Source organism: Cydia amplana, chromosome 21, assembly GCF_948474715.1.
Source record: "Cydia amplana chromosome 21, ilCydAmpl1.1, whole genome shotgun sequence".
NCBI classification, from domain to species: Eukaryota; Metazoa; Arthropoda; class Insecta; order Lepidoptera; family Tortricidae; genus Cydia; species Cydia amplana.
In genome coordinates this window covers 6158342-6183175 of record NC_086089.1, presented here as the reverse complement: position 1 = coordinate 6183175, position 24834 = coordinate 6158342, and the positions used below count along the sequence as shown (strand labels likewise).

Genomic DNA, 24834 nt, shown 5'->3' with positions numbered 1-24834 from the left:
TTATTTTGTAATTTATTCGAATAATAATAGTCAAAACAATCTTAAAATCAAATCTTAGTTTAAAATAATTTGTCAGTAAAATCTTAATCTATTTTATTATAGAATTTATGTTCTAAAGTTCTAAGCCAGTATCTAGTATCAGAAAGTAACACGTTTACTTGATATACGACTGTGGAAAATTACGAAAAATCCAAACACCTAAATTATTCTTAATGATCATACACTAAATTTTCTTATATAAAGATACTGGAGCATTTTCTTTATAATTCCAACGTAAGTATATAGGCACCTAATTAAATTCTGAATTGTACTAATTAAAATCACGTAAAGAAAAATCTCCCTGGAGATTTGGGAAGAGGCGAAAATGTCATATCAATTAAATTTATTAAAAAAACTTTTTGCTTTTTTGTAGCTCTGTGTACCTATATGCTCATAGCATATGCTCTGAGAGTAGAGAGAGGGGCCATGAATTTAAAAATGGTTTATATGTACCTTGTTTTTTCAGAACCGGACGACGGACGAGAAACTTGGGGGACGGGGGCGGATTTTCTGCTCTCCATTATCGGGTTCGCCGTAGATCTCGCCAACGTGTGGCGATTCCCTTACCTCTGCTACAGGAACGGTGGTGGTAAGTTCATCAGTACCATCAAGTACAGTCGTCATCAGATATATCGGAGCGGCCAAGGTGTTCACAATATCTGAACACGCACTCTAACGCTTTGACAATAGAGGCGTGTTCAGATATTGGGAGCGCCTGAGCCGCTCCGATATATCTGATCGCGAGTGTACATTATAATTAGGTGTGGAATGTTGTACTTATGGCTGTTTGAAGAACTCATCTTTACAGTCAGATACAGAAGTTGCTAAAGGGGCGAGGTGTTCAAAATTACTTAGACACGCTCTTATTCTCTTAACAATAAGTCGCGTCAAGATCATTTTGAACATCTGGCCAGCTTACCAACTTCTGCTGCTGACTGTATCTACACAAGGACATATGTAGTTTAATCAGTTTTATTTTTATTTGAAATCGATAATATTCCAGGTATGTTTTAAAGTAAGAACATGGTACCTACGGGAAAATGTAAGTCAAAACCAAAATCAGGCATTCTCCATACGGGAAATATATGACTCGTAAAGCACTGGCAGTAAGTTTGGGATATTAGGCCCTGCCGCATCGAATGTGTTACTGTTAACCTTATTTTTAGATAGAGTCCATAAACTCGTACACGGCGGGAAGAAGTTGATAACTCGCGGGAAAAAATTGAAGAAATTTTAACCTTATGTCATTTAATTTAAAGTTCTAATTTCTTTAATAAAATATCTCGAGTTATCAACTTCTTCCCGCCGTGTACCGAAATATTTAGTTCAGTTCAGCCACCATTTTAAATTACTTGCAATTTTCGTTACATATGTACCTGTTTTGTAAGTGGGTAGTTTTGCAGTGTAGTTTTTTCTCAGTCACCTGTTGACCACGAACGCTGTAAAGGGTTCGAAACGTCGGGATGTAGTATAAATTCAATATACGCGATATAATCCGTTTTAATAGTTTTATTTCATGCGTAACTATCGCGGTAACCGAAGGCAATATTATATGTACCTACAGTTACATTTTTTTTTCAGGAGCCTTCTTAATACCCTACACGTTGATGCTGATCTTCGGCGCCGTGCCCTTGTTTTACATGGAGTTGATTCTGGGCCAGTACAACCGGCAAGGACCGATCACGCTATGGAAAATATGTCCATTGTTTAAAGGTATGTACCTTGGCTGAGGGCATTGGAGACTAACATCCCGCTGGTGCATTTAAAAATAGGACCCGACTATCGGGTATATTATGATTTCGTTCCCAGGCCGGACGACCCGATAGTCGGGATTGTGGTACTACAGCTTTATATGACTTTTGTGATGGCCTGGCGCGGATGTCTTGTTTGGCTGGGTGGCAATGAATGTGTTAAGCACTAGTTTCCAAGGATAGCGGTGCCGTCACATAGCGGCCGTCTCCATACAAAATACTACTCATCCATATTTAGCCGTATTATTTTGTATCGAGACGGCCGCTATATGACGGCACCGCTATCCTAGGAAAGCAGAGCTTTCCGGCCTTCAGGGCGTCAGCTGACGGTCTTTCCATCGCGATACAGCCGACTGACGATATTATTTATTACAATAGCATATAAAAAACTATCATCTGACAAAGTTTCAATCGAGATGCGATAACAAATTTGTTTTTGGCGTTTAACGTTCACAAGGGTTCATTAAGTATACATCGCTCTTAAATTTACGAGTTATCGCCCGGGATGCGATGAACGATGCCACCGGGTCCGTTACCTTAACTTCTGTCACTTTTTAGGGTTCTGTAAATCTAAAGGAAAAAACGGAACCCTTATAGGATCACTCGTGTCTGTCTGTCCGACCATTCCCCCCATTATCACCAAAAGTACTGGGTCTATAATTTAAAAAAAAATACACAAAATACTTATACCTATTGATGACAGGAAAACCTATTAGAAATGTGCAGTCAAGCGTGAGTTCCGACTCTGACTTGACTGCTTAATGTTTTATGGCCGGTTTTTTCGTGTTAAATACACTGAGGCAAAGTTACGGACTCAGTGTCCTGTCCAATACCTAAATAAAATAAAAAATAAGCACTCGTCTTGGAATGTTGAAGTTCCTTGAACGAATAACGAACAGTATGAAGTAATATTTCGTCGCATAATGCCATTTTCGTTTTCTTCACAACTTTGTGAACTCTTATTAGAAAATGTCGTCCGCAGAGTCAAGATTGCTCGTACTTTGACTAAGTTTAGCTTTGACTAACTGAAACTTAGAACGAAAGTGCATTTTAATATCTACACAGATCTAATTAATTTCTAATATAAGCAATTATAACTATTAAATTAAAAATATACAAAAACCCTACGCTATATGCCATAAAAAACCACTTCATGCCAAAAATGCCTTCAAACTGATGAATCGATTTCTATCAAACATAGGTAGCTAAGAACCACCGCAAGGAGACTCACTTTCACGTAAAAAAAAACCGCATCAAAATCGGTTAATCCATTGGATAGCTACGATGCCACAGACAGACAGACATTGGCCTCAAATATAGGACTCTTTGCATCGGGGGTTGATTAATATGACTGATTATAAATTTTATGTTTCAGGTGTAGGGTTTTGCGCGGTGATGGTGGCGTTCTACGTGTCCTTCTACTACAATGTGATTATCGGTAAATATTTAACTTGATTTAAGTCTACATTAATGTGACTACGATATCGTAATGGTTGGGTCGGGCAACGAACTAGAACAACTATACCTAACGTCTGACGCTGCGACTTACGTAAGCGAACAACTCGCAAACGCGAGCCGAAGCGGCGCCGCGCGGCAAGCCCAAGGCGTTCGCGTTCGTAACGTGATCGCCCACGTAGGACACTTCTGTGATAGGTACCTATCATATGTAAGTTGTGACCTGTAATTTATCATTACCAATAAAGGATGTCTATGTCTATGTCTAAAGGATTGATGTACTCCGCGCCGCGCGCCGCATCGCTTCGCTTCGCGTTCGCGTGTTGTTCGCCTACGTAGTACGCTGCGGGCGCTCGGGCTCAGAAATTAGACATTAGACCCCTACTGAAATTGTGCTGCGATCTATATGGAAGCTGCTTTTAGGCGAAGGGTTCGCGACACTTAACATGATGAGTGCCGGGATTCCATTCGGCGGGTTCGCTGTTTGTAGTCGCTTTTCTCTACAAAGCGGGAAAACGGGAGCGGCTACGAGCATTGTGCTACAAAAACGTTACGTTAGCAGTGAGTGCGTTAAAACGTAATTTTAGACAATGTCATAAGCTGTTATAATAGTTATTTTACTACGCACTTACGGAAGTAATATTTTAAGCGACGCGACGTTTAGTCACGGCTGTGCGTTCGGGCCCGGGGGACTCCTGTTTTAATAGCTGGCGACTGCCAAATGGGAATTACGGGGGTATTACAATGGGAAAACACTGGCGACAAATTGGTGTTACTATATGTACAGACTAGGTACTGTTTATAACTCTACTACAATATGCCCTCCTAAATAGGCAATAACTTGAGAGCATTTGCCATCCGTCGTGCGGTTGGATTGTCTGTGGTCGTGCCTAATAGATATTGAATAGAATAGAATAGAATAGAAATAATTTTATTTTATTATAATTTTATATTATATAATTATACAATATTTAATAATAGTGAGCACAAACACAAAATAGAAGATTATACATAACAGAGAATAAAAGCTAATAATAAACTGACTTATTCGTATTTGCTCAACAAGCTAAATCGGAAACTTTCGCTCGGTTAGTTAAAAAAATCTTTGTTTTTACCAGGCTGGGCGTTCTACTTCTTAGTATCCTCTGCGCGCTCCGAACTACCGTGGTTACACTGTGACAATTCATGGAACACGGATCAATGCTGGGACGCATCGCGACATAACACGACGAACAAGACAGAAGTTCTATATCAGGGACCGCTCTCACACTTCACCCCGGCTTCCGAGTTCTTTCAGTAAGTTACTAGTTCCAAGTTCCATAGAATGTCAATGTGACAATTCATGGAACACGGATCAATGCTGGGACGCATCGCGACATAACACGACGAACAAGACAGAAGTTCTATATCAGGGACCGCTCTCACACTTCACCCCGGCTTCCGAGTTCTTTCAGTAAGTTACTAGTTCCAAGTTCCATAGAATGTCAATGTGACAATTCATGGAACACGGATCAATGCTGGGACGCATCGCGACATAACACGACGAACAAGACAGAAGTTCTATATCAGGGACCGCTCTCACACTTCACCCCGGCTTCCGAGTTCTTTCAGTAAGTTACTAGTTCCAAGTTCCATAGAATGTCAATGTGACAATTCATGGAACACGGAACTATGCTGGGACGCAGCGTGAAACGCGAGATAACACGATGAACAAGACAGAAGTTCTATATGAGGGACCACTTTCTCACTTCACTCCGGCTTCTGAGTTCTTTCAGTAAGTTACCATCAGCTTTATGGAATAATTCATGGAACTCAGAACACTGCAACGCAGCACGATGTTACGTGAAAGGCAAAGTTTCGGTTCTCACATTTTACTTCGGCTTTTCATTTCTCCTAGTAAGGTCCACACAATGTCACGATTGTCACGTCACGTGGTGCCATATAACGAAGCTTTACATGCTTTACATTCACGTTCTTTGACCTGCCAGTGAACCTGTTGATTGTTAGAGTCTGTTCGGAAAGAGAAGAGTCGTGGAATGAATTGGGCCCCATACATTCCACGATGCTTCTCTTTCCGCACAAGCTCTAACTGCGTTTAGAGCCACAAACTATTGAACTGACGATGACGCCAATATTATTATACATCTTGTCTTTGTCATCTCCTTCTTACGGAGATTACCCGAATTAAAATATTTGTAAAGTCTAAAGTCAAAAATATCGTGAATCGATTAACAAATTCCTATTTTATTTCAGCCGAGCCGTGCTCGAGATGCAACATTCCGAAGGCCTAAACGACCTGGGCTTTCCGAAATGGCAGCTAGCTCTATGCCTCGGTCTGGTCTACGTCACCCTGTACCTCTCACTCTTCAAGGGTGTTAAGAGCTCTGGTAAGACTCTTGTGACTAATGTAATGATTATGAACTTCATCATTTATCAATACTTGACTTTGGCGATAGCTTTTGTAACTGGTTATTCCCTACGTGCACGACTGGTGCTGCCCTCATTTTCTCTGACTTTCTACGTTAAATCTTATGGAGTAAAATTAGTTCAAGCGGCTGCCGCTAGCCGCTAGTACTAATATCGGACATTCCGTAAGATTACCTGTGTTTGTGACGATCAGCGCCACTTCCCCCTCCACCGACTTCGCACATTGCCAATACAGCGTGGAAAAAAATAATGGGCCTTGGAGGGAAATTGCCTTAAAACATTAAATTAGCTCATTTTACTTAAAGTAAAAAACTCACATAAATACATAAATATATACATACAAACATGAACGCTGAAAACAATACACTCTTTTTGTTTGGGCAGTCGTGTAATAAAGAGGATTTGTAAACATTCTGTTATTTTTAAAAAGAAACAAAACTGCATTTTTTTTTATTAGCTTGTCTCGCCCGAGAATCAAACCGGCTAATGGGTATAACGCCAACACATTAAGGATGACTCACGCTAGACTGGCCCGGGCCCGGGCCGAGGCGTCCGACATGTCATTTTCTATGACGGCTGATCGGTGATCACGTGGTGCTTTCCATAGAAAACAAAGCGCCGGAAGCTCCGGCCCGGCCCCTGCCCGGTCTAGCGTGAGTCATTCTTTAAGCTGTCAAATTCAAAGCAATTAAATCATGAATTTGATGCATGTATATAATCAATGGATCTTTGCCTTTACTAATATTCTTCCTTATTTAATTACTAACTAACTAACCCCACTAACTCTAGGTAAAGTAGTATGGTTAACAGCAACCATGCCTTACGTGGTGCTGTCCATACTGCTGGTTAGAGGTCTACTGCTACCAGGGGCTACCCGAGGCATCGCCTACTACCTGCAGCCGGAGCTCACGAGGCTCAAGGACACACAGGTAGCCTATAATTGCCTATAATTACTAACACTAATCCCACTTCTTTTTACGCTGCGTCTTACGTAAGCGAACAACTCGCGAACGCGACGCGGCGCGGCGGGTCCAAGGCGTTCGCGTTCGCAACGAGATCGCCCACGTAGGACACTTCTATAGGTACCTATCAAAGGATTGATTCACTCCGCGCCGCGTCGCTTCGCTTCGCGTTCGCGTGTTGTTCGCCTACGTAGTACGCTGCGTTACTCGTTATTCGTCATTGTTGGAAGTCTACCAGAAAGCTAATATACAGTAGCAGCAGAAGTTGCTAAGCGGGCGAGGTGTTCAAAATTACCTTGACACGCTCTTATTCTGTTTACAATAACGTCGCGTCAAGATCATTTTGAACACCTCGGCCGCTTAGCAACTTCTGCTGCTGACTGTACCTATTTGCTATGTGGCGGTTATGGACGTTAATTTAACAATCATCATTCTGAAGTCAAGTAAGTACCTAAAGTGTCATTCTATGGAACTTGCTAACTACCGTAAAATGGGGTGAGTAGGGTTCGCGGGGAGAGTTGGGTTATGAATGGGGAGAGAAGGGATGAAAGGGGGGTGAGATGGAATTTTAAGGCTGCTGCTACAAAAATAATGTATTCCAATTTTAAATGGAGCTATAGTAATACTCATAATAAAAAAATCGATCCAACAATCTTCCAAAATCACCTTTGTATGAAATTCCATCTCACCCCAATTACGAGGGACTACGGGGTGAGGTGGGATTTCCTGTTTATCGTCAAAGTTATGAAATGGAACTACCCAAAATAAAATACAAACGTTCGGAACACTTATTATATACACCATTCAGTTTGCATATGTAAAAATAAAATGTTATCGAGGTTTGAATGTCAGTTTTGACCCTACTCACCCCATTTTACGGTATGTAAACAAACCGCCATATTAAATTGTCTCTGAATGTCAATTTACTAGTGACTTTTGTTTACTCAGTTAGCAAGTTCCATTGAATGACACTTTAGTTGAATTATTTTTATTTTGGCTTTATTACCCTTAAAATGTAACATATTAGTAAATTGTTTCCAGGTGTGGGTGGACGCAGCAGTTCAGATCTTTTACTCGGTGGGAGCTGGTTTTGGAGTCCACTTGTCCTACGCCAGTTATAACACCTTTCACAACAACTGCTACAGGTATGTATCATAGGTAACTATGTATACTTACCTACATATGTAGATAGATGCAAAAAGTTATATGCTTTCAAATAAAGACTCATACTGTGCCACTTGTGTTCCATTTGTGTTTCACAAGTTATTTTAGCGTGGTCTGTTAGCGATCATTACAAATCGATCCGGCCGCGGCCCCCCCTGCATAGATGCCTGTTTAGACTGCTTTGCGGAACCTGTCCGATTTTTATCGAAGTTTCTATTTATTTTTATGACATTTTGGTCACTTGATAAAGATTCCTTACTATCAAGTAGGTAACTAAAAGTGCCTTAAAAATGTACCTACTGTAATGTTTTGATAAATGCATATCTCGGTTGAAATGCTATAGGGTACAAATGATTCCTGACGCGGATTTCATAAGAGAATTCTGTTCAACTGTTAAACCCGCTTATATAAATCAACATCAACCTATTTGAAAGGGGACTTGACCCCCGCTCCGGGTTTTTTCTGATGCAAAGGTTGTCCATCGCAATTCATCGCGGCAACGCAGCGAGCGTGATGGGCACCTTTGCGTCGGGGACCGCCCGGGACGGGTTTTAGTAGATACTTATTTTGTACATATTTGCATAGTTTGTATTTATATTTAAGTTTCTACAATAAAATAATAAATTCTTCTATATTTGTAAACATTGGAAAAACTGCATATTTCTCGTATACTCGTACCTACCTTAATAATAACATATTTCTCATTTTATAATTCTATTTCGTTTCAGAGACTGTCTGGTGACAACTTTAGTGAACTGTTTCACGTCTTTCTTCTCTGGGTTCGTCATCTTCACGTATCTCGGGTTTATGTCCCACAAGCAGGGCGTGCCCATATCCTCCGTGGCTACCGAAGGTTAGTGTACTCAAAAACAATTAAAATGGAACCCTTTGTATTGAAATTTGTAGGTATACAAAGTTACTCGTAGTTCTCGACCTATGCAATTTAACGCATAGATGTATGCACAGTAAGCTGCAGAGATAACAGACCCCCTCTGCATAAAAAAAAACTTGTATGAATGGGGGTCAGCTATCTCTGCAGCTTAGTGTAAATACGACTGGAGCAAGGTAAGTAGTGACGAATGACGAATGGCACAAGTAAAGTAACACATGCAGCATGCACAATTATTTGGTTCAACTACCGGCAACGACGTGCGCCGTGTGCAAGCCTATTGTTAACTTGTGCAGTTAACAGCGCCATCTATCTGACCTTTTAGATACTTCAATGAACCCTATATGGCTTAATGATCTACATAAAGGTACTTAGTCTTCCAGTACGGTAATTAGTTCCCTTTACAGTGCATAGGTGGCGCTGTAATTAGTTATTATTATTTTAGGCTAGCGAATTAAATGTACTCGTGACACTTTTCGAATATACACCATAAAGAGCACACGCTGTCTGACTCCGACTCCCCTCAAGAACCTCCAACCTCCGCCCACGTGAAACCACCTATGTGATTACACATGAATTTTGTAATGCATTAAAGCAGCGGCCGGCAACCATTTAGCAGCCTAGGGCCACATAGTAGTTAACGACGTTGACGCGGGCCGTACTTTGTTAATATTAATGACTTTATCAGACATTCTCAATATTACATACAAAATAGCCAGGGGTGGAGACCCCTCGCGGGCCGCAAGTAACAGGTTCACGGGCCGCAGGTTGCCGACCGCTGCATTAAAGCAATCACAAGAACTCACTCGCATGCACTCGGCGCATGGTATTGTATTTTTTTCTTTTTAACTAAGTTAAGATCGGTTTTCCTAGGATAGCGGTGCCGTCATATAGCGGCCGTCTCCATACTAAATAATACGGCTAAATATGGATGTCGTATTTGTATGGAGACGGCCGCTATATGACGGCACCTCTTTCGGAGGAAACCAAAGCTTAACCCTTAAATACATGATTTTTTCGTTTTGCCCGAAATTAATATATATATCACATAATTGTTTGCCGTTTCTAGGAAAAATAGTAAAAAAAATATATCATCGATTTTCACTGGGAAATCAGTGTTAAAAGTTGCATAGTCTAAATCATATTTTTGGAAATATATAGCTATTAGTAAGGGGTATAGGAAAAATCTTAACTGCCAACAGAAAGGTACACTATTTGTGATGTTCCTATGATAAAATTTGTAAATATAAAATAATTACAAACCCCGAAAAATCTGCCCAAAATCACATACTAAAAATCATCAACTTCCAGGTTTTTCCAAGTTTTCCGACATTTCGTCTATAAACAAATGTAACTTTTATAAATTAAAATACTGCCTAAATTTATGTAATAATTCGGAAAATTTATTAGTTTTACTATTGAAATAATATACAAGAACAAATAGAATTTGTTTAATAATGCATAACATTTGATGTTTATGTTGTGTGTATAAATGCATCACTATGCATTTAAGGGTTAAGTAGGTTTATTTACTTTTTTCAGGGCCAGGGCTAGTGTTCCAAGTGTACCCGGAAGCCGTGGCAACGCTGCCAGGGGCAAGTCTGTGGGCCATGCTGTTTTTCTTCATGCTCATCATGCTTGGATTAGATTCAGGGGTAAGTTCGGATATACCTAAGTACACATTTCTCTAACTGTTAAAGATAAGCTGTAAAGTAAACTGCATATTGTTGATCACTTACGTAGGTATTAATATTATGCAGTTATCGAGACCGTAATTTAACTACAAGAAACACAACCCACTTAAAAACATTTTACATATGATTGTATTATTTATTTTATAACCAGAAGTCCAGAACTGTAGGTACCTTTAATTATTACTTACCTATATAGGTACCTATACTTACATTTTTTATCGAATTTACATTTTTCTAACTGTACAAAAAATTTTATAATCAGATGGGAGGCCTCGAATGTGTGATCACGGGTCTTTTAGACCTGACACGCCAGAGCGGCGCACATTGGCTGCGCCGGGAGCACTTCACCCTGATCGTGGTCTGCGTCTCGTTCTGTGTGGCTTGCATCAATATTACTCCAGTAAGTATTTATCTTCAGATGGGAGGCCTCGAGTGTGTGAGAACGGGTCTGTTAGACCTGACGCGGCAGAGCGGCGCACATTGGCTGCGCCGGGAGCACTTCACCCTGATCGTGGTCTGCGTCTCGTTCTGTGTGGCTTGCATCAACATTACGCCAGTAAGTACCTACAGCCGTGGTATATCCAAATATAGCATTTAAAGTAAATAGGTCAACTTTTACTCGAGTAACTTTGCCCAGGGTCCGCTTAAATTTTAACATAAAAGAAACTACTCCAATAGTTATTTCGTCATTTATTTGGCAGGGTGAAATCTACATGTACCATCTTAAGATGAAAGAAACCATAAAATAAACTCCAACTTTGCTCAGGTGGCAAATTATTTTTACTAAGTTACTTATTAAATCACTGCTTTAAATTTTGTTTTCTGTTTGGCAGGGTGGAATCTACATGTTCCATCTTCTGGATACGTACGCTGCCGGCATATCGCTACTTTGTTCTGCGCTATTTGAGGCCGTGGCAGTCTCGTGGTTCTACGGTAAGCAACCAGCGGGCTCAGCATGGTTCCATTTTTATCGACTATCACTATGCCCGTCACTTTCGCACTTACATACTTGTTAGAACGTGTTAGGGCAGTGTAGAAGTTGTTCTGTTACAAAATTGTAAGAGTTGTTTAAAATGTATAATTAAATATATACTTGCTTATTAACTATAATTAAATATATTAAGAACGATTCACTCAGGTATTTTAAGTCAAAAAATGCTCCGTACCGAGAAGTGTCATCAGGAGCTTACGTTGGCGGTAATGGACCGTTCTTAATGTATTTAATATGTCTGGTCTGGGTCTCACGGAAGTTTTGTTCTTAAAATTGCTAACTATGACAAATATTGCTAAACTTGAAAAAAAAAGAGATTTTTTTGGAAGAAAATCTACCATATTAGCAGGTAATTAATTCGATATGACAGCCTGTTTGGTAGAGAAAGATAAAAACTTTTTATCGAGCCAGGAAATTTTCGGTATGATAGCAATGTTGAACTACCTACTAGTTGACGGTAACATTACAACAAAATACAACTTAAAATAAGTGATGGGATGTATCTAGTGTAGGTAAATTAAAGTGGCATGCAGTTGAATTTACAATGTACCTATTTTAATGGTGTCATATTTATAGGGTTGAAGAGGTTCTCTGATGATGTGGAAGAAATGCTTGGCTTCAGACCCGGACTATACTGGAGGATATGTTGGAAATTCGTCAGTCCAATATTTATCATAGTGAGTGTATCAAATTACTTTTTTACATTTTTTTATAGATCATAACAGTACCTTCTCTCTACTGAAAGTCAATCACTTTAGCCAATTCAATCCATTCATATATTTTTAATGCTTAATACCACATTTTCGATGTGTTATTTGGTCCAAAATCGTGCATTCCACTCAAATATATAATATGATTATAATTTTTAGATGTTATTATTAATTACATAATTAATAATTACATTAAGCTTAAGAGCCAACGTACCTACGTACTCGATTGTTTCCTCCGTGGGTTTTGAAGCTAGAGCAATGATTTTTTCAACACAGATTAATATTTGTCAATATCGTGTCGGACCGTTTTGCTTTTTTTGATATTTTTGTTTTTTAAGGCGCTATAGCCCTTCAAAAATGGCCAAAATGGCCTAATTGACTATGCCGCAATGTGAGGCGTGGTATTCAAAACCGATATCAATTAGCCAAAAAAGCAAAACGGTCCGACACAGATAATTTTATAATCATTTAGATTTCCAAATTTGGTTACGATTGGTTAAGTTTTGGAGGAGGAAACAGTCGAGTACGAAACCTCGATTTTTGAGATTTTTACGCAGGATTTTTCGCCTTGTCCTTATCGCACTAGTTTTAGGAGCCGCTTCCGTTAGCGAGACGGGTATATTTACCTAAAATATTTAAATCTCAGCTCCTGTTTCGTCTTAATACTTACTAAAAATCTCTAAATCCTACAGGGTGTTGTAGTGTTCGGACTCCTGTACCAGCAACCATTGCAGTACCAGCAGTACATGTACCCTCAGTGGGCAGAGGTGCTGGGATGGGGCTTGGCCTGTTCCTCCATCCTGATGATACCCATCGTGGCCATCTATAAACTGCTTAGCACTCCAGGGACGCTTCGACAGGTATGTTATGTTATTTTCAAACCTTTTATTTAGTTTCACGTGTCCCGTTGTCCGTCTGTGTGGTCTGTAATCAAATCTCGCAAGTTAAATTTGACTCAATTCAATTTTTTAATAATTTTTTCGACCTAAAACTTACTTTACGATATATGTGACGTTATCTATGAAAAGGGACCTTATTGTCGATGGCGGTTACGCCATTATTAACGATGCTCCCATATAAATACAACGCCGCGCGACGCTGTGCGGCGTAATCGCCACCGACAATAAGGTCCCTTTTCATAGATAATGCCCCGTATTATGATCCAGTGGGACCATGAGTAATTAGTACATTCATCAAAATACCCGTGTTAAGATTACTAGCGAGTATTGTGTCAGCTGCACAATTGCAGTCTTAAAATTATATAAATACTTACCTATAGTTCGTTTTTTTTAGCATTAGAAAGAACTTGCAAGAAGGTATATAAGCGATCTTGACATGTCTTTTAATTGAAAAGCTTTTTAAAAATCAAAAACTATTACTTATGAAAGCAGAATAATATAAATGATCGTATTAGATTCATAATTGTTACATATTTGCCGTAACTTTTTTTTTAAATGTGTTTTTCAATTAAAGACACATCAAGATTGTTTACCTTATTTCTAATGCTAAAAAAATACGAACTATAGTAGTTGTTATCTTTACTCCTAAATACAGTTGCTCATCATCAGAAATAGAAAGCTGACATCAAAATAAATCGAATATAAACTGAATAATTTTACGGTTTAGATTCACTCGTTTTATTAAGCTTTTAAGTCACTCGCGCGACATGTTGTACGCGATACACGGCCGTCGTGAACGCTGCTCGCTTAAGCCTTGGTTTCCTCCGAAAGCGGTGCCGTCATATAGCGGCCGTTTCCATACAAATACTGCGACATCCATATTTAGCCGTATTATTTAGTATGGAGACGGCCGCTATATGACGGCACCGCTATCCTAGGAAAACCGATCACTAGTGCTTGTGAGAGGAGACCTAGGCTCTCCGAAACATGTCGCGCGACCGCGCGAGTGACTTAAAACAAGTGAGTCTAAACCGTAAAATTATTCAATCAAAATAAATCTCAAAATTTTCCTTTTTTTTTGTTTACAGCGAGTTGCCTGCTGTATATCTCCAGAATCGGAACACGAAGCTATCCGAGCCGGGGCTCCAGTCTCTCGTTTCTCTTGGCGGCACTGGCTCTATGTATAAATTCTAACTCTGAACCATAGAGAAAAAAATACATAGATTGCTCACTCCATGTATACATCAGTTTTTATACCAAAAAGACTATTCATTTCAGTGTCTACATCTAGCATCGAGTAGCGGAACTATCAGTACTGCTACTTGACAATAGATGTAGCAGTACTGATAGTTCCGCTACTCGATGCTAGATGTAGACACTGAAATGAATAGTATTTTTGGTACCAAAACTGATGTATGGAGCGAGCACTCTTGTCTTACTATGTTTCTCTATGTCGGAACTAAATATGGTACATAAGTATGTATTTGTCAAATTGATGCAAAAATTACGGTTTGTATCCTCATTGATATTGGATTGGTGGGCAATGTTAACTACGTGGGTAAAGTTAGGCGTCTTTGTATTCTCTTTTATAACTCGATTATCTTGGTCCCAGCGGTAAAAGTAAGAGATTGAGAAAATGTACTAATTTAATGATTGTAATTTACTTACTTCACTGTTTATTTATTTACTGTTTTACAGCTTTAGGTGTAGATAGTGACTATGATATTTAAGAAATTGTATATATTTTAAACTTTGAATAGAGAAAAAAACATGTCTAAGTACCTAGTAGTTGATGATCAAAATGTTAGTATTTAGTACTTAGTTACGAAAAGTTTTAGATACTTCAAGTATCTTGTTAGTAATTAAAATATTATACATTATAAATATAAGCAGAATTTGTTTATAGTCTTCTTTTTCAAAACACCGTCTTCTTAATTTTTTTATCATTTATTTATTAAAAGAAAATTTTGTATAATGTATGTGCCCTCAGCGGTGTACTAAAACACTAATACTCGTATTTAATAGACAGAATAAAATATTTTTAAGAGCTTAAGAGTCTTCGTTCTCTTCATATTGTTTTGAAATTAATACATTTTAGAATTATTTCAATGTAACTACTTATGTACGTTACTTTATATTAATAAATATCAATGTTACTATTCTCAAATTAATATAAATGAATTGCATAAACTCATTAATAAAACGAAACTAGCTTTAATAGGCGGGCAATGTTGAGGGAAGGGCAAAGTAGGAACGTATTACTGTAATAAAAAAACCGTACATATTCCATTATTAATGTTAATATTGTAAATATGTATGTAATACAACAATATACTCCTCTATATTATTGGAACAAAATACTCGTCCCGTACTGGACCAATATCGCTAACAAATCTGTGACGTACACAATAATTTTGTATATAATATTTACCTGAATAAACACATGTTTAATCAAATTATATACTTATATTTTGCAGTTTGCTTACAAATATTTTTATAGTATTTCTGATACGTTTTTTATTCAAACTTTTGCATGGATAAATTAGATAATTGAAACGACAAAATACTTAACGTTATTTCTGCGTGGTTGACGTGATGCAGTGTTTAAATTTAAGAAATATTATAATATTCTTCTTGGGCAAAGTTTGTTAGGCAATGAACCTGTTAATCAAAACTTTGGTATTATTTTTAATTATGAAATGAACTGGGAAGGGAAGAGGGGTATTGCTTATAAGTTACATTTACAAGTCTAAATTAAACAAATTGAAGGTAGGGTTTTAATCTAAATGTATAATTATATTATGTTTTAAAATTGCTATGATATCTAGGTACCTACACTAATTTACTTACCTATTCTAGCATCTATCATTTGACTTGGGTACCAAGGTTTTTTTCCTTTTTCAAAATGATTTTCGGTTTTTAAGTAAACGAAGATCTCTCTGCCGTAGATCTGTCCACTGAAACATCTGCATGGGCATATAATTTCCTCCATATATTGACAGATTATTCACCAGACACATCTGGCATACATATTTGACGGACATATTTCTACGTATTGTACTTTGATTGTACTATTCTTTCAGGTACACAGAGGGTAAACGGGTAAACTATACATGGGTGTATTTCCAAAATGTTTGCGTCATCTTGCTAGTCAGTTTTTTCTTTCTATTTTGAGAAAAATAACTATGTCGTAAGAAACACCTTTAAAACAGAATTTGAATGATAGGGCACCGCATACAATATTACAATAAATTGGACCAGGAATATTACGCCCGTATTGGCAGGAAGATGACGGCTATATCAGGAAAATTACGTCGGCATTTCTTTTATTTCAGTTTATGAGAGAAAATAACCCAATTGCGAAAGAGTTATGGAAGTCATATGGAAGTTGAATGATTTTTGAGATACTTTCATGTCGCAAACTTGATTTTGGGAACTAGATGGGCCTAATAAACTTACTGTTAGTAGAGCGCTTTATTTGTGTCTTGTAACACTTTAGTGTTCTGTAGCCTTACTTTTTGATAGATAATTATATTGTTATAAATACAAAATTAAGTTTTTAAGTAAAAATATGTATGCCTAATAGAATAGGTAGTGACAAAAAATGTTAAAATAAATATCATTATATTTATATAAGTAATGTTAACTTATAGTGAAATATTTCAACATTGTCAGCTATTGTAACTTTGCTCCAATTAAATAAAATTTCTTAATTTACGCATCATCATAACGATTTAAAAAAAGTATTATACTCTCGAACTCTATTTTTCTACAAAATGAAGCGTCTAGTACTTTTAGAAAATATATTTTTTCCTGGGCAAAGTTAAAACTGCAAGGGCAATGTTGTAATGTTTTATGGTAAGTATTTAATTCGTGTATGGAATAGCAATGCTCCGGGAGAGTTAAAACAAATATATATATTGAATATTAATGTTGTGCAATAAGTAGGTATTAGATATTGTAAATAATTATATATTTTAGAGGTTTCCGCAGATTTAAATGTAAAACTGTGTTCATTCATTTATAAATAAATGTCTTAGATAACTGTATGTTTGTTGGTTTTATTACTGTTTGAAATTTTTAACCGGCCAAGAGCATGTCGGGCCACGCTCAGTGTAGGGTTCTGTAGTAACCCAACGTTGTTCAACGGGGGCTATTAAGGCCCCATTCTTTCGCACGAGCGCTTCCTCAACGCGCGTTAAAAAAGCGTTTTCAATAACACACTGGCAGTTTTTATCAAGTTTAGTTGGATTTTCGACTTTAAGTGTTGGTCGCTTTTTTAACGTGTGTTGTAAAAGCGCTCGTTGTCATATGCGAAAAGGCCCGAGTAAAAGGGAGTAAGTATCTTCGCAGCACTTGTACGTCATTTTACTACGAAGGGAAGGCTTTTTGCGAAAATTCAACAGGTTAACCGAACATGCTCCTTGTTTTCATTGAAAGTCTACCTACTAAGCTTTACTTAGGTGATTTTTCCATATTTTTTTCACACATGGTACGAATGAAGAAAAATGTATCCCCTTAATAGTTTAAACACATTTTTATTCTTTCGGAGCGATTATTCCGAAAACATTTTACTTTATCAAACACACTGCAACATTGGAGTTAAAGCGAAAGTTGGCTTAAACGTCTCGTAACCAGGCTAAAAAACAAATAAAAAAACGATATAAAATTGACGTGTACGGGAAGTATAATAGGTACCCTAATTTTGTTTATTTTTAATTTTACCACTTTGTCGGATTGATTAAATTACCTACATCTATGCCAAATTGCTGCTTTCTGGCACTAACGATCACGAAGCAAAGCCTCGGACAGACAGACAGAGGAACATGGCGAAACTATAAGGGTTAGTTAATTTCGCAACCCTAAAAATTAAACGATACTTACCTTAGTTTATTAGGCTATTCAGCACTAGATGGCAGTAGTAGACCAATTTTAGGAGTAACGATGTTGGTATGAAGAGGGTGGATATGCAATCGACACTGGCTTGGCACATTTAATTTGAATATAGAAACTTGAGAATGTCAAATTACTCTATTTCCATAAGCCGTCATGAAATGTTGTGTTTGTAAATTAAATAATAAATAAGGTATTGACTAACTAAAAGTGCCTTCCCGTATTTCTAATAAACCTCCAAAGACCTCCTGTACCCTTCCACAAACGAAAACCCTCTAGTTTCCTATAAATTTATATAATCAAATATCTGGCAGCTTTTTATCGGTGGAGGCCTGAGTGGCAGGCCAGTAAAGGGTTGTAAAATAAATAGTACCTAGTGGTTTAATCGAAGCCCCGAATAAAGCCCTGACTACCAAGCTTTCGACGGTCCAAGGCCACGCTGACCTTGGTCGGCTAACCTGGTGCCAATCAAATTGTATAAGGTCGGAAGCCTCATTGCCGACCGCGTTGTAGGGAATTAAATCCTCCAATTCCTCCAAACAATCCTCCAATTCCTCCAAACAATCCTCCAATTCCTACAAACAACCATAGAGAAATATAATAAGACAAGAGTGCTCACTCCGTACATCAGTTCAGACTATTAATTTCAGTGTCTACATCTAGCATCGAGTAGCGGAACTATCAGTACTGCTACTTGACAATAGATGTAGCACCGACAGGAAAGTCTTGTCTCAACAGCATAAGACTTTCCGGTCGGTGCTACATCTATTGTCAAGTAGCAGTACTGATAGTTGCGCTACTCGATGCTAGATGCTAATAGTCTTTTTGGTACTAAAACTGATGTATGGAGTGAGCACTCTATGTATTTTTTTCTCTATGAAACAACAAAAAAAAAATAATATGTCAATTTCAATGCAATTTCATAGGTCAATTTGATATTTGATATTAGACATAATAGCAACACCAAGCTAAATTACGTTACATTTCACGCATTAACTTAATAACCATATTACAAATTAAGCATATAAAAATAACGTTAATTGATAAAAGTTATTTTTATATAAGTTAAGTAATATTTATCCTCGAAATTAAAATAGTAAATTATATTTTACCTTATACATACTTAATTATAGAATGTTCATTGATTAAACGTTAAAAATAGACGGCAGGATTTGGAACGTACCTTCAATGGCAGACTTGTCATGTTGATTCCAAGATTTCTTAATTTATTAGCCAAAGTAATGTGTTTTATTACGCATTGATTACATTAGATACCGGATAAACACTTATTACGTTTGTACTAATTGAATAAATTCATGTGATTGTGTGTGAAAGTGGACTTACAGTGTATAACCGCGGAATAAATATAAGAAAAATATCGTTACACTAAAGACTAAAGTATCTTAGAATCGATATAACTACGAAAATATTATTCGCCTCGCCGCGAATTCATTATCGCTATGTCAACAAAATTATGAGTTAACCGCTAAGAGCAGGTATGTGCAAGGCTTGTCGGTAACAGTTGTAACTAACGCTAATTTTCGGGGCAAGTGATCGCTTTTAAATATAATGTTTGTAATTAGATTGTTGCAAGTTTTTCCGTAAATGGCAACGACCTTTGTTGATAAAAATACGTAAACAAAGCTAATTCTCGCATTCCTACATGGTCAAAAATGACCAAAAGGTAGAAATATTATTTGTAATGGGTTTACGTTTAACCCTAATCTCTCCTGATGGTGAGTGTTGAGGATGGAACAATTCAATACCATTGGCAAAGACAAAGCCCATGGAGATAGTGATTATTATTATTATTCCGTTTTAGAGGCAGCTGGTGCTGGTACGTCTAAATCATAGTTCACTTAGCACGATTTCACTGTTTAGAATGATAGTTTGACAAGTCTATATTTAAATTGATTCCTACTTGTAGAGTTCGCGACTCAGGGATTAGGGTTCTGTTATTGTTCAGTTCAGAAGTAATAAATATTACATATATGCCTCTCAGATCATCAGTCTCAATAGTTGCTCTTTAAAAACAAATTAAAACTAGATATCTGTGAGTCAAACAAAATATTGCATGAATCCAGACCGTAACTGGTAACCTGATCTAACTATACTAAACTTTTAGGAGTCACAATGTCCCTCGAGCGTGACAGTATGGGCGTGATGCCCAACGCAGGTGTGGGGGCCTCCGACCCCCGATCTCAGCTGCACCAGGAGATGAGGGAACAGAACTTTGATCTCATCAGATTTGCATCTTACCGAACTGCTTGCAAACTCCGTTATGTCCAGAAGAAGTGTAACTGTGAGTGATGTACCGAATTTACTTATTTTTCTCTTGACAAGGTATTTATTTTCTTGTTTTTCCTTGTCATTGCGTAGTTATTTTCATGTGATTTTAAATTTAGCGTCAACATATAGCTCTCTTTTTATAATAATAAATACTTGAAAGTGATTTCCACTAACATTATGATAACTTACGGTCTTTGTTTTTGCAGTACACGTAATAGACATATGGAACGTAATAGAAGCGTTCAGAGAAAACGCTTTGAACACCCTCGAGCCCAACGCCTGTGTGAACGTCACTCGGCTGGAAACGCTGGTGTCCTCGCTGTACCATAACCTGAACAAGCGGTTGCCGCCAGCGCATCAGGTGTCAGTGGAGGCGTGCTCCGCGTTGCTACTGAATTGGTTGCTGTCCGCTTATAGCACTGGGTGAGTCTATGAATTTGTTGAAGAATGTTGATGGACTCCTATCCCGGTCCGGGCCCGGTGGGCCCATATCCTATAGTTGGTGGTGGTGGTGCCTACGAAGCATTCGGTCCCGGGTTTAAATCCTGGTGTAAATCTGCTATGAGACTGAATTTAAATAACAATATATCACTGCAGGCCACAACTATAGTTATCAGATCCATTTAACCTCGTTGGCTGAAATTGACACCATATTACTATAAATACATACTGTTTTCTATATCTATACAATGTGTTACTAATAGGTAACTTAACTACAGTTTGCGATTCGTATTTGTTTGCATTATTGTTTATATCGTCATGTATTGTGCATACCATAGCCTCAAAACGACTGAGCCAATTTCAATGAAAGAATTAGTTACTGATTCTAGCCTGTTTACAATTTTAACACAATTTCTAAAAGAGGTGCTCTACTTGTTGTTGTTGAATGAGTGTAGTTTTAGAATGTTTTCATTTTTGAAATACAAATAAAACATTTTTATTATTATTATTATTATTATTTCATTTTAGACAGGCAGCTGATGCTGGTGCGTCTAAATCATAGTTCACTTAGCACGATTTCACTGTTTTGGTAGTTTGTGTTTTGTTTGTTTGATTTTTGCTTCTTTTTCAGTGAGAATGTTGGCAAAATAAGGGTGTTTTCAATAAAAGTCGCGTTGGCTACCATGTGTGCAGGAAAGCTAATGGATAAATTACGATGTAAGTATTTTTATTTAGTTTGTTAGTGTTTAGGTTACATATTCCGAGCAAGATTTTGTTAAGTTCTCGATGAGCACTTGAGCTAGAATTTAACATACTTATGGAACTTCAGTGAACACCGAAAGGCCGTAAGAACTCTGTAATACAACTACTTAACTTCCTTGAATTTGGGCTCATAAACGTAAATATATTCTGGTAGAAGCTTACTGTTTAAAGAAAAGAAAAGTCAGCGAAATCAATTGTATTGAAAATGAAATCTTATTACTATAGTTGGTCAAACCAATTTGTCAGTCAGAAAGAACCAGGAAAAACTATACTTATCCTTTTCTTTTGGGTGCTAGTACTACTGTAAGACAAAGATAGTATGATTCTCTCTGTCTATGTAAGAAATGAGACAGTCCTTTGACAAACTATAAATGCCAGATAGTCATAATACTTACAATAGGTTTGGGTCTCGGCTAATAATTGTCAACAAAAATGCTAAAACTATTACACTTCGCTGGCTGTGACTGAAGATTTTAGGTCATTATATTTAAATTTAAACAGGTCAAAGCACCCTTCGTTTATAGTGTTGGCCTATTAGCTATACATATATTGAATAGTATAACTTCTCAATATGAGTTGATGCTTTCCGGTAGTATAAAAATCATCAAAGTGTAATACTTGGATCATGTGTTATAAAACTTAAAAATAAAGATGTGTTTTTCATGTACTATAAAAATATATAATGACTTTGGCTCGTCTCCAAAGTGGCGGTTTTTTCATAACGATAAACAAATCATACTTTATTATGTCAGTAATGATGCACATTACTGTCTTAAGCTGACTTTAAAACACCAAACAATCAATTTGGCGTGCTTCCAACATATTTGTGTGCTCCTAAAATTCCTGATATATCTTTTGATGATAAAATGTATTGAATTAAATGAAAATTATTCTTAGAAGTTATTTTTAATCTGCAGTGCTACATGGGATACACATTATTTTATTTACTTTATAAAGTAGATGCCCGTGGTTAAATCGAGTTTTTATTGCTGACTGTATTCTTTGCAGTCACTAATATTAATCGATTCAATGTAATATAACGAGCATAAACTCGTGATAAAATAAATTATTTTGTGTTTATAACAATGTTCAAACTCAATTAAAAACTATTTTTTTAGATATCTTCTCGCAACTATCTGACGGCAACGGCCACCTGTTGATGAAGAGGCTATCTGACTACCTAAGAGAAGTGCTAGCTCTGCCCGCAGCCGTGTATGAGTCCCCGTCATTCAGCTATGACGACTCGTTGGCGCTGTCTATATTCAACCAGGTAATCAATCTGACAGATATCTGACGGAAACGGCCATCTATTGATGAAGATGAAGAAGTAAGATAGCCATCTTACTATCTAAGAGAAGAGCTGGCTCTGCCTGCGGCCGTATATGAGCCTACGTCACTCAGCTCCGACGAATCGTTGGCGCTGTCTGTGTTTATATTCAATCTAGTAAGCAATCTGACAACTATCTGACGACCACAGCCCGTTGACTCTTGTCAACTATCTGACGGAAACGATTTCGAAGATATTTCAGCCTGATATATTCTCGATGTGTCTTTAATATGTGTTGTTTGTCAACAGAACGGCAAGATAACAGTAAACGATTTCCTGGATACTTTGATGTCTGATCCCGGTCCGCCCTGTCTCGTGTGGCTGCCATTACTCCATCGGCTTGCTAGTGTTGAAAATGGTGAGTGCACAGTAAATCCAACCTAATTAAAATAAAAAATAAAAACAAACCCTCAAAGTCTTTTTTCTTTAACGCTGTTGTCAATCCTTATCAAAACGTGTCGTTAAATTAAAAACAGGTATTTTGATATTACCTTTAACTTTACAGCTTTCTTTTGCTTGTTTCTATGCCAAAATGATGGAGCCATGAGGATTCGTGAAGTCTAAATCTCACAAAGCCATTTCATTTAATCCATACTAATATTACAAACATGCGAAAGTGTGTCTTTCTGTGTGTTATCTCTTCACGCTTAAACCGCTGAACCGATTGAGTTGAAATTTGGCATAGAGATCGTTTAAGTCTCGGGGAAGGATAGTATTTTTGTCGAAAATCATCCCTGAAGAGAGTGCAAAAAGGGGTGAAATTGAAAGAGTTAATGAGTTCAATGAATGAATGAATGAAAAGGAGTGTACAGGTTTTTAAAAAGGTCGGCAACGCGCATGTACACCTCTGGAGTTGCAGGCGTCCATAGGCTACGGTGACTGCTTACCATCAGGCGGCCCGTATGCTTGTTTGCCACCGATGTGGTATTAAAAAAAAATATTGCCTAATAATTGAAGTAAGCAATGTGTAAATTGAATGATTGCTATTAGCATTATCCAGGCGCGATACTTTAGCTGTTGTCACTAATTCCACGCAGACGAAGTCGCGGGCAAAAGCTAGTATTTACTGTAATAATGTTATTGTAGTAGTTTTGAATAAAACACTTGCTGAGAGTCTTTTAATAAGGATAGATATTTTAATAAGGGATATCTTTTAATAATAGATACATATTTTAATAAGGGATCTAGATGTAGTCCAGTAGCCGTCAATAGTGAAAGTCAGGCGGTGGTAGATGTATGTATGTATGTATGTATGTCACTTTATTGCACATAAACAGGTTTACATAAAACGGACAAAAACAAAACAAAAATAAGAATGTTATGTACAAAGGCGAACTTATCCCTAAAAGGGATCTCTTCCAGCTAACCTTTGAGAAAATGCGAAAGGATCAAACACTAACAGGTGTCATAGCTGTCATAGATTATTTTCTTAAGGCAACGTCACACTGTGTCTATTGAGGTGGATTTACACTACTACAGTTATAACCTCCTATTGTTTACAGTGGTCCACCCGCTAGCCTGTTCCGCGTGCCGCCTAAGCTCATTAACCGGTTTCCGGTACCGCTGCGCGCGCTGTGCCAACTACACACTCTGTCAGGACTGCTTCTGGCGCGGCAGAGTCTCCCAGGGCCACACCAACGAGCATGAAGTCAAGGAATACTCGCACTATGTAAGTTTATCACTACATAGTAGAGATGCAACGGATAGTTGTTTGACCGGATACCGGATATCCGGCCTGGACACTGGCCGAATATCCGGTATCCGGCCGCCGGATATTCGGCCGGCGGAACTATACCTATATTTTGAGATTTGCAGATGCGCTTCGTGCAGGTTTCGACCTGTTTCGTAGTGAACGTTCGCGCGGACACATTTCTAGGATCGTAACTAGTTTTATCATGTCATTACGTAGTAAGTTCGTTTATAGTTACAAGTGCGCGCGCGTATTTTTGTGTAAACAAATAAGTGTATTGTGTGACATTGATTACGTATTCATTTCTATCTACTGTGTCGTTAGCATTATGACCGTGACTGTTATTTAGATTCCATTTTTTACCCCAAAATGTGTTAATTTTACTATCCGGTATCCGGCCGGATAGTAGGTCACTATCCGGTATCCGGCCGGATACTAAAATAACGGCCGG

General features: G+C 37.7%; 2 protein-coding genes across 2 annotated transcripts in view; both read left to right on the top strand.

Annotated features, from left to right (window-relative positions):
• Positions 1-14175, top strand: part of LOC134657862 (sodium-dependent noradrenaline transporter-like) — a 28687-nt gene extending 14512 nt beyond the window's left edge. The window contains exons 7-20 of the mRNA XM_063513442.1: positions 506-628; positions 1621-1752; positions 3166-3228; positions 4364-4541; positions 5499-5632; positions 6462-6601; positions 7676-7779; positions 8527-8651; positions 10230-10342; positions 10644-10781; positions 11215-11314; positions 11949-12049; positions 12775-12942; positions 14070-14175. Coding sequence (XP_063369512.1) covers positions 506-628; positions 1621-1752; positions 3166-3228; positions 4364-4541; positions 5499-5632; positions 6462-6601; positions 7676-7779; positions 8527-8651; positions 10230-10342; positions 10644-10781; positions 11215-11314; positions 11949-12049; positions 12775-12942; positions 14070-14168 — 1718 coding nt within the window. The 3' untranslated portion in view covers positions 14169-14175. The remainder of the gene's footprint in view (positions 1-505; positions 629-1620; positions 1753-3165; positions 3229-4363; positions 4542-5498; positions 5633-6461; positions 6602-7675; positions 7780-8526; positions 8652-10229; positions 10343-10643; positions 10782-11214; positions 11315-11948; positions 12050-12774; positions 12943-14069) is intronic.
• A 4869-nt stretch (positions 14176-19044) lies between these two features.
• The window catches only part of LOC134657865 (dystrobrevin beta), a 34412-nt gene continuing 28622 nt past the window's right edge, over positions 19045-24834 (top strand). The window contains exons 1-7 of the mRNA XM_063513445.1: positions 19045-19370; positions 20000-20176; positions 20370-20586; positions 21236-21321; positions 22485-22636; positions 22943-23051; positions 24196-24362. Coding sequence (XP_063369515.1) covers positions 20008-20176; positions 20370-20586; positions 21236-21321; positions 22485-22636; positions 22943-23051; positions 24196-24362 — 900 coding nt within the window. The 5' untranslated portion in view covers positions 19045-19370; positions 20000-20007. The remainder of the gene's footprint in view (positions 19371-19999; positions 20177-20369; positions 20587-21235; positions 21322-22484; positions 22637-22942; positions 23052-24195; positions 24363-24834) is intronic.